At 42.2% G+C, this 12,971-nt stretch overlaps 1 protein-coding gene across 4 annotated transcripts in view; it reads right to left on the bottom strand.

Moving 5' to 3' along the window:
• The window catches only part of RYK (receptor like tyrosine kinase), a 149,621-nt gene that overhangs the window by 16,814 nt on the left and 119,836 nt on the right, over positions 1 to 12,971 (bottom strand). For all 4 annotated transcript variants that reach the window (XM_038416807.2, XM_043492673.1, XM_043492674.1 and 1 more), the window contains exon 11: positions 8,546 to 8,678. In XM_038416807.2, coding sequence (XP_038272735.1) covers positions 8,546 to 8,678 — 133 coding nt within the window. The remainder of the gene's footprint in view (positions 1 to 8,545; positions 8,679 to 12,971) is intronic.

Raw genomic sequence — 12,971 nt, 5'->3', positions numbered from 1 at the left:
AAATAAATAGTATTTTTTAATTCACCTAATACAAGTACTGTAGTGCAATCTCTTTATCATGGAAGTTGAACTCACAAAGACAGAATTATACACAAAGAAAACTGCATTCAAAAATAAAAATATAAAATTTTAGAGCCTGCAACTCCACTCAGACCTATTTCTTGTTCAGCCAACCACTCAGACAAACAAGTTTGTTTACATCTGCAGGAGATAATGCTGCCTGCTTCTTGTTTACAATGTCACCTGAAAGCGAGAACAGGTGTTCTCATGGTACTGTTGTAGCCAGCGTCTCAAGATATTTACACATCAGATGTGCTAAAAATTCATATGTCCCTTCATGTGAAGGAAGAAAGGAGAGCAGCAGAATACAGATTCTGGACTTCAGAAAAGCAGACTGACTCCCTCAGGGAACCGATGGGCAGGATCCCCTGGGAAAATAACATGAGGGGGAAAGGAGTCCAGGAGGACTGGCTGTATTTTAAAGGATCCTTATTGAGGTTAGAGGAACAAATCATCCTGTGGTGTAGAAAGAATAGTAAATATGGCAGGCGACCAGCTTGACTTAATAGTGAAATCCTTGCTGGTCTTAAACACACACAAAAAAAAAAGCTTACAAGAAGTGGAAGATTGGACAAATGACCAGGGAAGAGTATAAAAATATTGCTCGGGCATGCACAAGTGAAATCAGGAAGGCCAAATCACACCTGGAGTTGCAGCTAGCAAGAGATGTTAAGAGTAACAAGAAGGGTTTCTTCAGGTATGTTAGCAACAAGAAGAGAGTCAAGGAAAGTGTGGGCCCTTTACTGAATGAGGGAGGCAACGTAGTGACAGAGAATGTGGAAAAAGCTAATGTACTCAATGCTTTTTTGCCTCTGTCTTCATGAACAAGGTCAGCTCCCAAACTTCTGCACTGGGCAGCACAGCATGGGGAGAAGGTAACAAGCCCTCTGTGGAAAAAAAGTGGTTTGGGACTATTCAGGAAAACTGGACAAGCACAAGTCCATGGGGACAGATGTGCTGCATCCAAGAGTGCTAAAGGAGTTGGCGGATGTGACTGCAGACCCGTTGGCCATTATCTTTGAAAACTCATGGCGATCGGGGGAAGTCCCTGACGACTGGAAAAAGGCTAATGTAGTGCCCATCTTTAAAAAAGGGAAGAAGGAGGATCCTGGGAACTACAGGCCAGTCAGCCTCACGTCAGTCCCTGGAAAAATCATGGAGCAGGTCATCAAGGAATCAATTCTGATGCACTTAGAGGAGAGGAAAGTGATTAGGAACAGACAGCATGGATTCACCAAGGGCAAGTCATGCCTGACTAATCTAATTGCCTTCTGTGACGAGATAACTGGCTCTGTGGATGAAGGGAAAGCAGTGGACGTGTTGTTCCTTGACTTTAGCAAAGCTTTTGTCATGGTCTCCCACAGTATTCTTGCCAGCAAGTTAAAGTAGTATGGGCTGGATGAATGGACTATAAGGTGGATAGAAAGCTGGCTAGATTGTCGGGCTCAACGGGTAGTGATCAATGGCTCTATGTCTAGTTGGCAGCCGGTATTAAGTGGAGTGCCCCAACGGTCAGTCCTCAGGACGGTTTTGTTCAATATCTTCATAAATGATCTGGAGGATGGTGTGGATTGCACCCTCAGCAAGTTTGCAGATGACACTAAACTGGGAGGAGAGGTAGATACGCTGGAGGGTAGGGATAGGATAGAGGGCCCTTGACAAATTAGAGGATTGGGCGAAAAGAAATCTGATGAGGTTCAACAAGGACAAGTGCAGAGTCCTGCACTTAGGACGGAAGAATCCCATGCACCGCTACAGACTAGGGACCGAATGGCTCGGCAGCAGTTCTGCAGAAAAGGACCTAGGAGTTACAGTGGATGAGAAGCTGGATACGAGTCAACAGTGTGCCCTTGTTGCCAAGAAGGACAATGGCATTTTGGGATGTATAAGTAGGGGCATTGCCAGCAGATCGAGGGAGGTGATTGTTCCCCTCTATTCGACGTTGGTGAGGCCTCATCTGGAGTACTGTGTCCAGTTTTGGGCCCCACACTATAAGAAGGATGTAGAAAAATTGGAAAGAGTCCAGCGGAGGGCAACGAAAATGATTAGGGGACTGGAACACGTGACTTATGAGGAGAGGCTGAGGGAACTGGGATTGTTTAGTCTGCGGAAGAGAAGAATGAGGGGGGATTTGGTAGCTGCTTTCAACTACCTGAAAGGGGGTTCCAAAGAGAATGGATCTAGACTATTCTCAGTGGTAGCAGATGACACAACAAGGAGTAATGATCTCAAGTTGCAGTGGGAGAGGTTTAGGTTGGATATTAGGAAAAACTTTTTCACTAGGAGTGTGGTGAAACACTGGAATGCGTTACCTAGGGAGGTGGTGGAATCTCCTTCCTTTGAAGTTTTTAATGTCAGGCTTGACAAACCCCTGACTGGGATGATTTAGTTGGAGACTGGTCCTGCTTTGAGCAGGGGGTTGGACTAGATGACCTCCTGAGGTCCCTTCCAACCCTGATATTCTATGATTCATGCTTCAACTACCATTCCAGCAGTCATGCGTCCATGCTGATGACGGGTTCTGCTTGGTAACAATCCCAAATAGTGCGGACCAACGCACGTTCGTTTTTATTATCTGACTCAGATGCCACCAACAAGACAGTTGATTTTCTTTTTCAGTGGTTCGGGTTCTGTTGTTTCTACATCGGAATGTTGCTCTTTTAAGACTTCTGAAGCATGCTCCATACCTCACGATTCTCTCCCAAGAAGTTCAGTCACAAATTTAATTAATGCTTTTTTTTTTTTTTTAAAACGAGCTTCATCAGCATGGAAGCATGTCCTCTGGAATGGTGGCCGAAGCATGAAGGGGCATACAAATGTTTAGCACAGTGGTCCCCAAACGCGGCACCCGCCGGGGCATTTATGTGCACCCACTATAAGGGCCAGTGCCAAGGAACGAAGAGGAGACGAGCGCATCCACCGAAGAACCTGCCACCAAAATGCAGCCGATCAGCGCTTCTGGTGGAGAAGCTGCTGCCAAAATGCCACCGCTGAATGCTTCCAGCAGAGAAGCTGCCGCTTAAATGCCACCGAGCAGTGTGGCCACTGGAGAAGTGTCGTCACCAAAATACTGCCGAGAAGCGTCGCTGCCCGCCACACTCTTCTGAAGACATGAATGTGCTCTTGGCCACAGAAAGATTGTGGACCACTGGTTTAGCATATCTGACACATAAATACCTTGCAATGCCAGCTACAAAAGTGCCATGCAAATGCCACTTCTCACTTTCTGGTGACATTGTAAATAAGAAGAGGGCAGCATTATCTTCCGTAAATGTAAACAAACTTGTTTGTCTTAGCGACTGGCTGAAGAAGAAGTAGAACTGAGAGGATCTGTAGGCTCTGAAGTTTTATATTGTTTTGTTTGAGTGCAGTTATGTAAAAAACAACAACAACAAAATCTACATTTGTAAGTTGTACTTTCACAACAAAGATTCCACTACAGTTCTTTATTTCTTTGTTTATCTTTTACACTGAAAATATTTGTAATAAAAATAATATACACTGATTTCAACAACACAGAATACAATATACATAAAATGAAGGAAAACATCCAAAATATTTAGTAAATTTCACTTGGTATTCTATTGTTTCACAGTGCGATTAAAACTACAGTTAATCACGATTAATTTTTTTTGTTAATCGCATGAGTTAACCAAAATTAATCGACAGGTTTAACATTTATTATAAACGTCATTAGCACAAACACTATTAAAATGTTCCATCTTGGATGACAGTAAGTTCTCTTGTGTAGAAAACAAAATGGAGGAACTAGAGCTACTGGTGCAGGAAGTGAAACCAGATATTATAGGGATAACGGAAACATGGTGGAATAGTAGTCATGACTGGACTACAGGTATTGAAGGGTATGTGCTGTTTAGCAAAGACAGAAATAAAGGTAAAGGTGGTGGAGAAGCATTGTATATCAATGAGGAGGTAGAATGTAAAGAAATAAGAAGCAATGCAATGGATAAGAGAGTCCATCTGGGCAAAAATTACATTGGGGAAGAAAACTAGTAGAGCCTTCCCTACGATAGTGCTTGAGGTGTCCTATAGATCGCTGGGATCTAATTTGGATATGGATAGAGCCCTCTTTAATGTTTTTAGTAAAATCAATCCTAAAGGAAACTGCGTGATCATGGGAGACTAACTTCCCAGATATAGACTGGAGGACCAGTGCTAGTAATAATAATAGGGCTCAGATTTTCCTAGAAGCGATAGCTGATGGATTCCTTCATCAAGTAGTTGCTGAACCGACTAGAGGGGATGCCATTTTAGATTTAAATTTGGTGAGTAGCGAGGACCTCATAGAAGAAATGGTTGTAGGGGACAATCTTGGCTCAAGTGATCATGAGCTAATTCAGTTCAAACTAAATGGAAGGATTAACAAAAATAAATCTGCAACTAGGGTTTTTGATTTCAAAAGGGCTGACTTTCAAAAATTAAGGAAATTAGTTAGGGAAGTGGATTGGACTGAAGAACTTATGGATCTAAAGGCAGAGGAGACCTGGGATTACTTTAAATCAAAGCTGCAGAAGCTATCGGAAGCCTGTATCCCAAGAAAGGGGAAAAAATTCATAGGCAGGAGTTGTAGACCAAGCTGGATGAATAAGCATCTCAGAGAGAGGTGATTAAGAAAAAGCAGAAAGCATACAGGGAGTGGAAGATGGGAGGGATCAGCAAGGAAAGCTACCTTATTGAAGTCAGAACATGTAGGGATAAAGTGAGACAGGCTAAAAGTCGAGTAGAGTTGGATCTTGCAAAGGGAATTAAAACCAATAGTAAAAGGTTCTATAGCCATATAAATAAGAAAACAAAGAAAGAAGAAGTGGGACCGCTAAACACTGGAGGTCAAGGATAATCTAGGCATGGCCCAATATCTAAACAAATACTTTGCCTCAGTCTTTAATAAGGCTAAAGAGGATCTAAGGGATAATGGTAGCATGACAAATGGGAATAAGGATATGGAGGTAGATATTACCGTATCTGAGGTAGAAGCAAAACTCAAACAGCTTAATGGGACTAAATCAGGGGGCCCAGATAATCTTCATCCAAGTATATTAAAGGAATTGGTTCCCGAAATTGCAAGACCATTAGCAAGAATTTTTAATGAACCTGTAAACTCAGGGGTTTTACCATATGATTGGAGAATTGCTAACATAGTTCCTATTTTTAAGAAAAGAAAAAAAAGTGATCCGGGTAACTACAGGCCTGTTAGTTTGACATCTGTAGTATGCAAGGTCCTGGAAAAAATTTTGAAGGAGAAATTACTTAAGGACATTGAAGTCAATGGTAAATGGGACAAAATACAACATGGTTGTACAAAAGGTAGATCGTGCCAAACCAACCTGATCTCCTTTGAGAAAGTAACACATTTTTTAGACAAAGGAAATGCAGTGGATCTAATTTACCTAGATTTCAGTAAGTCATTTGATACCATGCCACATGGGGAATTATTAGTTAAATTGGAAAAGATGGGGGATCAATATGAAAATTGAAAGGTGGATAAGGAATTGGTTAACAGGGAGACTACAGCGGGTCCTACTGAAAGGTGAACTGTCAGGCTGGAGGGAGGTTACCAGTGAAGTTCTTCAGGGATCGGTTTTGGGACCAATCTTATTTAATTTTTTTATTACTGACATCGACACAAAAAGTGGGAGTGTGCTAATAAAGTTCGTGGATGATACAAAGCTGGGAGGTATTGCAAATTTAGAGAAGGACCGGGAAATCATACAGAAAGATTTGGATGACCTTGTAAACTGGAGTAATAGTAACAGGATGAAATTTAATAGTGAGAAGTGTAAGGTTATGCATTTAGGGATTAACAACAAGAATTTTAGTTATAAACTGGGGACGCATCAATTAGAAGTAACCGAGGAGGAGAAGGACCTTGGAGTATTGGTTGATCATAAGATGACTATGAGCCGCCAATGTGATATGGCTGTGAAAAAAGCTAATGCAGTCTTGGGATGCATCAGGCGAGGTACTTCCAGTAGAGATAAGCAGGTTTTAGTACCATTATACCAGGCACTGGTGAGACCTCACCTGGAATACTGTGTGCAGTTCTGGTCTCCCATGTTTAAGAAGGATGAATTCAAACTGGAACAGGTACAGAGAGGGCTACTAGGATGATCCGAGGAATGGAAAACCTGTCTTATGAAAGGAGACTCAAGGAGCTTGGCTTGTTTAGCCTAACTAAAAGAAGGTTGAGGGGAGATATGATTGCTCTCTATAAATATATCACAGGGATAAATACAGGAGAGGGAGAGGAATTATTTAAGCTCAGTACCAATGTGGATACAAGAACAAATGGATATAAACTGGTCATTGGGAAGTTTAGACTTGAAATTAGATGAAGGTTTCTAACCATCAGAGGAGTGAAGTTTTGGAATAGCCTTCCAAGGGAAGCAGTGGGGGCAAAAGACCTATCTGGCTTTAAGATTAAACTCGATAAGTTTATGGAGGAGATGGTATGATGGGATAATATGATTTTGGCAACTAATTGATCTTTAAATATTCATGGTAAATAGGCCCAATGGCCTGTGATGAGATGTTAGATGGGTGGGATCTGAGTTGCTATAGAAAATTCTTTTCTGGGTATCTGGCTGGTGAATCTTGCCCATATGCTCAGGGTTTAGCTGACTATCATATTTGGGGTTGGGAAGGAATTTTCCTCCAGGGCAGATTGGAAGAGGCCCTGAAGGTTTTTCGCCTTCCTCTGTAACATGGGGCACGGGTCTCTTGCTGGAGAATTCTCTGCTCCTTGAAGTCTTTAAACCATGATTTGAGGACTTCAATAGTTCAGACATAGGTGAGAGGTTTTTCGTAGGAGTGGGTGGGTGAGATTCTGTGGCCTGCGTTATGCAGGAGGTTGGACTAGATGATCATAATGGCCCCTTCTGACTTTCGTATATATGAATCTATGAAAAGGGCCCCAGGCTCAAATTAGTTTGTATACTTCTCATTTGCTTTTCTCTTAATGCTATCAGTCCCCACTGCCCATCTCAAAAAACATGAAGCAATTGTTAATAAATCATTATATTTAATTTGGTAATATTAAGCAAGTACTTTTGGTAAATTGTTCAAGTTCCAGACACTCTCCTCTCCTCTCCACCACCCCCCACCCCTCCAACTACATGATATAGGTCAAAAGAAATAGAGATAGAAGGATTAAGTCACTTCCAATTTGCTGAAGTTTCCTTAAGATTTTCTTTTAAAAAACATTAACAGAGAACTTCAAAATTAAGACTATTAATGGAAGTGTTATGATTAATTTATAACAAGTGCATTAAATATCAATAAAACATTAAGCATGCATAGTTAAGTAACCAAAATTCAAGAAATGTCAAAAGTTAAAGTTGTGCAAAACTAACCCCCCTTGTGCGTGCATTATAATTTAATTCTACAATCTATTTTGTTTCTCAAAGAATTTTTTTTAAAGTTAAGAACGATATATCTCTGTAGCACCTTCCACTGTGCAGTTCTGTGAATGTTAGATATAAAGCCTATTACAATTATTAATTTACAATATATGCATGAAAAGAAGTGTGATACTGAATTATATGTCAGAAATAGTACACAGCTGCGTAATCAAAGATTACAGCAGTGCTCACACTAGGAAGTGGAGTTCAGGTTGCAGTAGAGTATTAAGTTTGGCATTTCTGGGTGGAGTGAGAAACTGCAACATTAACATTTTCTTAAAGTTTTTCTGAGAAAGAAGGAAATATCCCATACTCAAACTATTTGGCTAGATAACCACAATGCATACAGCACGCAACGAGTGCACTCAGGGAGGTAAAGGGTGCCTATGGAGTCACCTCATCAAGCACAGTGAATGAGGCAAAGCTCCTACAAAGAACTGCTGCTTTCAAGGCACACCTTAGGAGGTGGGGCCACACTGACAGACTGAGTTACAACACAGTGCTGCCTCACTTCCAGGATGCACATGACCTGAGGTTATCATGCAGGCAAGAAGATGCATAAGGCAATGGAAGGAAGCTGTTTGGTGCTCAGAATTTTTGAAAACCAGGCAGATATTTAACTACCGATTTAGGAACCTCACTTTAGACTCTGACATTTGAAATTCTTGTTCTTGCTCTACAAATGAGGCAAGTAAATTATCATAATATTTTAAAAGAACCTGTGATGTTCAGCTGTAAAATATTAATCTGAAAACAGATAGAATGCAAAGTGAAACAAATGATTAATGTAACACTCCCAATTTACAGTAAAAATAGGGAGTTGCTGTAATTAATAAGACACTGGAGTAAACAACTGCCTGTGATAAATGCACAGAAAAATTACTTTCTTGTGAACCACAAAACATACACTTCCCATGTTTGCTTTCAAGTTTCAGCTACGTAGTTGGCTTTCCAATTCATTCAGCTCTGGAAAAGTCATCCCTGTACCGTCTCCACAGCTGGATCTTGAAGTCTGAACAAAGTTCTACCAACTAAAACATTGAGGTTTTAAATTAGCCATTTCTTACCTGAGGATTGTTGGCCTCTACTAACTTGCACTGGCGCAGGAACAGCTTAAGGTTCCCCCAGTTCATGAAAGGCAGCAGCACCATGGGTTTCTCCCCATCTTCTATACAGACATGGGTGATAGGGAGCAGGTTCCTGAAAGATGAGAGCAGACACTCCTAACTTTAGAAAGGTGATATCTGATCAAAGTTAGCAAGTCATCTAAACAAAAGAACACACTATAAATGATAAATAGAAGTACAGTAGAAAAGCCAATTGATTATTTAACAAAACAAAGTAACAAGGTCTCCAAATAACTTGAAGTTGCATGTTTAGGAATGTGTGCAAACAGCTGAGTAGCTTTCCATCAAGAAAAAACTTTTGCATGATCCAAAGCTGATTAAAGATAAAATCTCACTGAAGATTATTCTTTACACAAAAACTATGAATGTATCTTCAGTTTGGAAATGTATCCATCTCTTTAAAATGCACCTATACATGTTACAGATTCCATTATATTACAATAAGCATAGTTTATAGAACTGAGCAAAAATTTGGCATTTCCATTTTGCTGGAAAATGATATTTTGACATTTGTCCTACACAAGGAAGAAAAGTCAACATTTGAATGTTTTCATGGAACAAAAGTCTGAAAAACACTGAGTTTGAAGTGCCAAATCAAAATGTTTCATTCTGAGTCAGCTTAAGTTTAAACTTATCTGCCTGTGATGCTGCAGGAATTTATGGGTGCTGAAGCTACTGTGTCATTACTGGCTGGCTGAATCTCTAAAGATGCACCACGCAAAACAGCAGATCCAATTTAAAAACGAAGTGTTTTGGTTCTGTTCAACAATTCTGATCTGGGTCAAAGCTACCCACATAATATTTTGTTTCCGTTTTTCCCAATTGACTATGGAAAAGTCATTTACAAAATTCTCAACCAGCGCTAGTAATTTCTTTATATAGTACTTTTGATGCAAATTCCAAAGCCTTCTTTTTAAAATCTGTTTCAGCATTCCAGATCTTCTCAAGGAATCCCTGTTGAGGTTACAGGGACAAACCATCCCGATGAGTCGAAAGAATAGTAAATATGGCAGGCGACCAGCTTGGCTTAATGGTGAAATCCTAGCGGATCTTAAACATAAAAAAGAAGCTTACAAGAAGTGGAAGCTTGGACATATGACCAGGGAAGAGTATAAAAATATTGCTCGGGCATGTAGGAAAGATATCAGGAGGGCCAAATCGCACCTGGAGCTGCAGCTAGCAAGAGATGTCAAGAGTAACAAGAAGGGTTTCTTCAGGTATGTTGGCAATAAGAAGAAAGCCAAGGAAAGTGTGGGCCCCTTACTGAATGAGGGAGGCAAGCTAGTGACAGAGGATGTGGAAAAAGCTAATGTACTCAATGCTTTTTTTGCCTCTGTTTTCACTAACAAGGTCAGCTCCCAGACTGCTGTGCTGGGCAACACAAAATGGGGAAGAGATGGCCAGCCCTCTGTAGAGATAGAGGTGGTTAGGGACTATTTAGAAAAGCTGGACGTGCACAAGTCCATGGGGCCGGACGAATTGCATCCGAGAGTGCTGAAGGAATTGGCGGCTGTGATTGCAGAGCCCTTGGCCATTATCTTTGAAAACTCGTGGCGAACGGGGGAAGTCCCGGATGACTGGAAAAAGGCTAATGTAGTGCCCATCTTTAAAAAAGGGAAGAAGGAGGATCCTGGGAACTACAGGCCGGTCAGCCTCACCTCAGTCCCTGGAAAAATCATGGAGCAGGTCCTCAAAGAATCAATCCTGAAGCACTTAGAGGAGAGGAAAGTGATCAGGAACAGTCAGCATGGATTCACCAAGGGAAGGTCATGCCTGACTAATCTAATCGCCTTTTATGATGAGATTACTGGTTCTGTGGATGAAGGGAAAGCAGTGGATGTATTGTTTCTTGACTTTAGCAAAGCTTTTGACACGGTCTCCCACAGCATTCTTGTCAGCAAGTTAAGGAAGTATGGGCTGGATGAATGCACTATAAGGTGGGTAGAAAGCTGGCTAGATTGTCGGGCTCAACGGGTAGTGATCAATGGCTCCATGTCTAGTTGGCAGCCGGTGTCAAGTGGAGTGCCCCAGGGGTCGGTCCTGGGGCCCGTTTTGTTCAATATCTTCATAAATGATCTGGAGGATGGTGTGGATTGCACTCTCAGCAAATTTGCGGATGATACTAAACTGGGAGGAGTGGTAGATACGCTGGAGGGGAGGGATAGGATACAGAAGGACCTAGACAAATTGGAGGATTGGGCCAAAAGAAATCTAATGAGGTTCAATAAGGATAAATGCAGGGTCCTGCACTTAGGATGGAAGAATCCAATGCACCGCTACAGACTAGGGACCGAATGGCTCGGCAGCAGTTCTGCGGAAAAGGACCTAGGGGTGACAGTGGACGAGAAGCTGGATATGAGTCAGCAGTGTGCCCTTGTTGCCAAGAAGGCCAATGGCATTTTGGGTTGTATAAGTAGGGGCATAGCGAGCAGATCGAGGGACGTGATCGTTCCCCTCTATTCGACACTGGTGAGGCCTCATCTGGAGTACTGTGTCCAGTTTTGGGCCCCACACTACAGGAAGGATGTGGATAAATTGGAAAGAGTACAACGAAGGGCAACGAAAATGATTAGGGGTCTAGAGCACATGACTTATGAGGAGAGGCTGAGGGAGCTGGGATTGTTTAGTCTGCAGAAGAGAAGAATGAGGGGGGATTTGATAGCTGCTTTCAACTACCTGAAAGGGGGTTTCAAAGAGGATGGCTCTAGACTGTTCTCAATGGTAGCAGATGACAGAACGAGGAGTAATGGTCTCAAGTTGCAATGGGGGAGGTTTAGATTGGATATTAGGAAAAACTTTTTCACTAAGAGGGTGGTGAAACACTGGAATGCGTTACCTAGGGAGGTGGTAGAATCTCCTTCCTTAGAGGTTTTTAAGGTCAGGCTTGACAAAGCCCTAGCTGGGATGATTTAACTGGGACTTGGTCCTGCTTTGAGCAGGGGGTTGGACTAGATGACCTTCTGGGGTCCCTTCCAACCCTGATATTCTATGATTCTATGATTCTATGATCTTCACTACATCAGTACTTGTATTTCAGTTATGCCTTTGGACTTTAACCGGGATTGCTGTCCCAGTTTCCTAGGCACTGCATACATACATACATACATACATATATACTGTGACAGGGTCAGGCCAGATGGCTATAGGAGAGTATATTAGCCCCAGGTTAAGTAGGTCCCTTTCCCCTGGGTAAGGTAACAGGGAAGGCTCCAGAACAATCGAACTTTCTGGCAACAATTAAGGCAGACAGGCTGATTAGAACACCTGCAGCCAATCACGAAGCTGCTAGAATCAATTAAGACAGGCAGGCTAATCAGGGCACCTGGGTTTAAAAAGGAGCTCACTTCAGTTTGTGGTGTGTGTGTGTGTGAGAGAGAGAGAGAGAGAGAGAGAGAGAGAGTGGAGCTGGGAGCAAGAGGTGCAAGAAGCTGAGAGTGAGAAGGTGTACTACTGGAATACTGAGAAGTACAAGCATTATCAGACATCAGGATGAAGGTTCTGTGGTGAGAATAAAGAAGGTGCTGGGAGGAGGCCATGGGGAAGTAGCCCAGGGAATTGTAGCTGTCACGCAGCTGTAATCCACAGTGCCCTGGGCTAAAACCCGGAGTAGAGGGCGGGCCCGGGTTTCCCCCCATCCCTCCAACTCCCTACTTGATACCAGAGGAGTTGACCTGGACTGAGGGTTCCACCAGAGGGGAAGGTCTCTGGCCTGTTCCTGATCCACTAGGCGGATCAGCAGAGACTGCAGGGATTGTTCTTCCTTTTCCCCATGCTGGCCAGTGATGAGGCTAACTGAGTGAACTGCAGATTTGAGCCACGAAAGTGGCCAAACTGAGGGCTGCCGTGAACCTCTGAGACGAGCAAATCCGCCAGTAAGTGCAGGACCCACCAGGGCAGAGGAGGAACTTTGTCACAATACACACACACACATACACACACACACACACACACACACACAGTAAGAGCCCCTCCCCAGAAAAAATTTACAATCTAAACACAGAAATCAGATTGGGGTAGAAGGGAGAAGAAAGGAAATATACTTTTACACTGATACATTTGAGCATTTTCATGGGAAGCATTATTTTGTTTATTTCCTTTAATCCAATCTCTCTTTTTAGCCACAAACTAGAACTTTAAATTAAGCAAGACTCTGCAAAGAAAAGTGACTTAAAAAGGCAGGGTGGATCTTCTTTGTGTTTCAATGATTTCCATATCAAATTCCTTCAGATTACAAGATTGTTCAATTGCTAATACGGGAGACTTGAATGTCAAGCTGCATTTGAATGTCAAACTGAGTTCCTTCCTGCTCACATGCCATTACCAGTAAAAGATTCTGAAGACCAAATGAAGCACTCAGTGACATCTC

Source organism: Dermochelys coriacea, chromosome 9 (genome assembly GCF_009764565.3).
Source record: "Dermochelys coriacea isolate rDerCor1 chromosome 9, rDerCor1.pri.v4, whole genome shotgun sequence".
In the NCBI taxonomy this organism is placed as follows: domain Eukaryota; kingdom Metazoa; phylum Chordata; order Testudines; family Dermochelyidae; genus Dermochelys; species Dermochelys coriacea.
The sequence above is the reverse complement of the archived record's forward strand: the minus strand, read 5'-3'. Positions and strand labels throughout refer to the sequence as shown.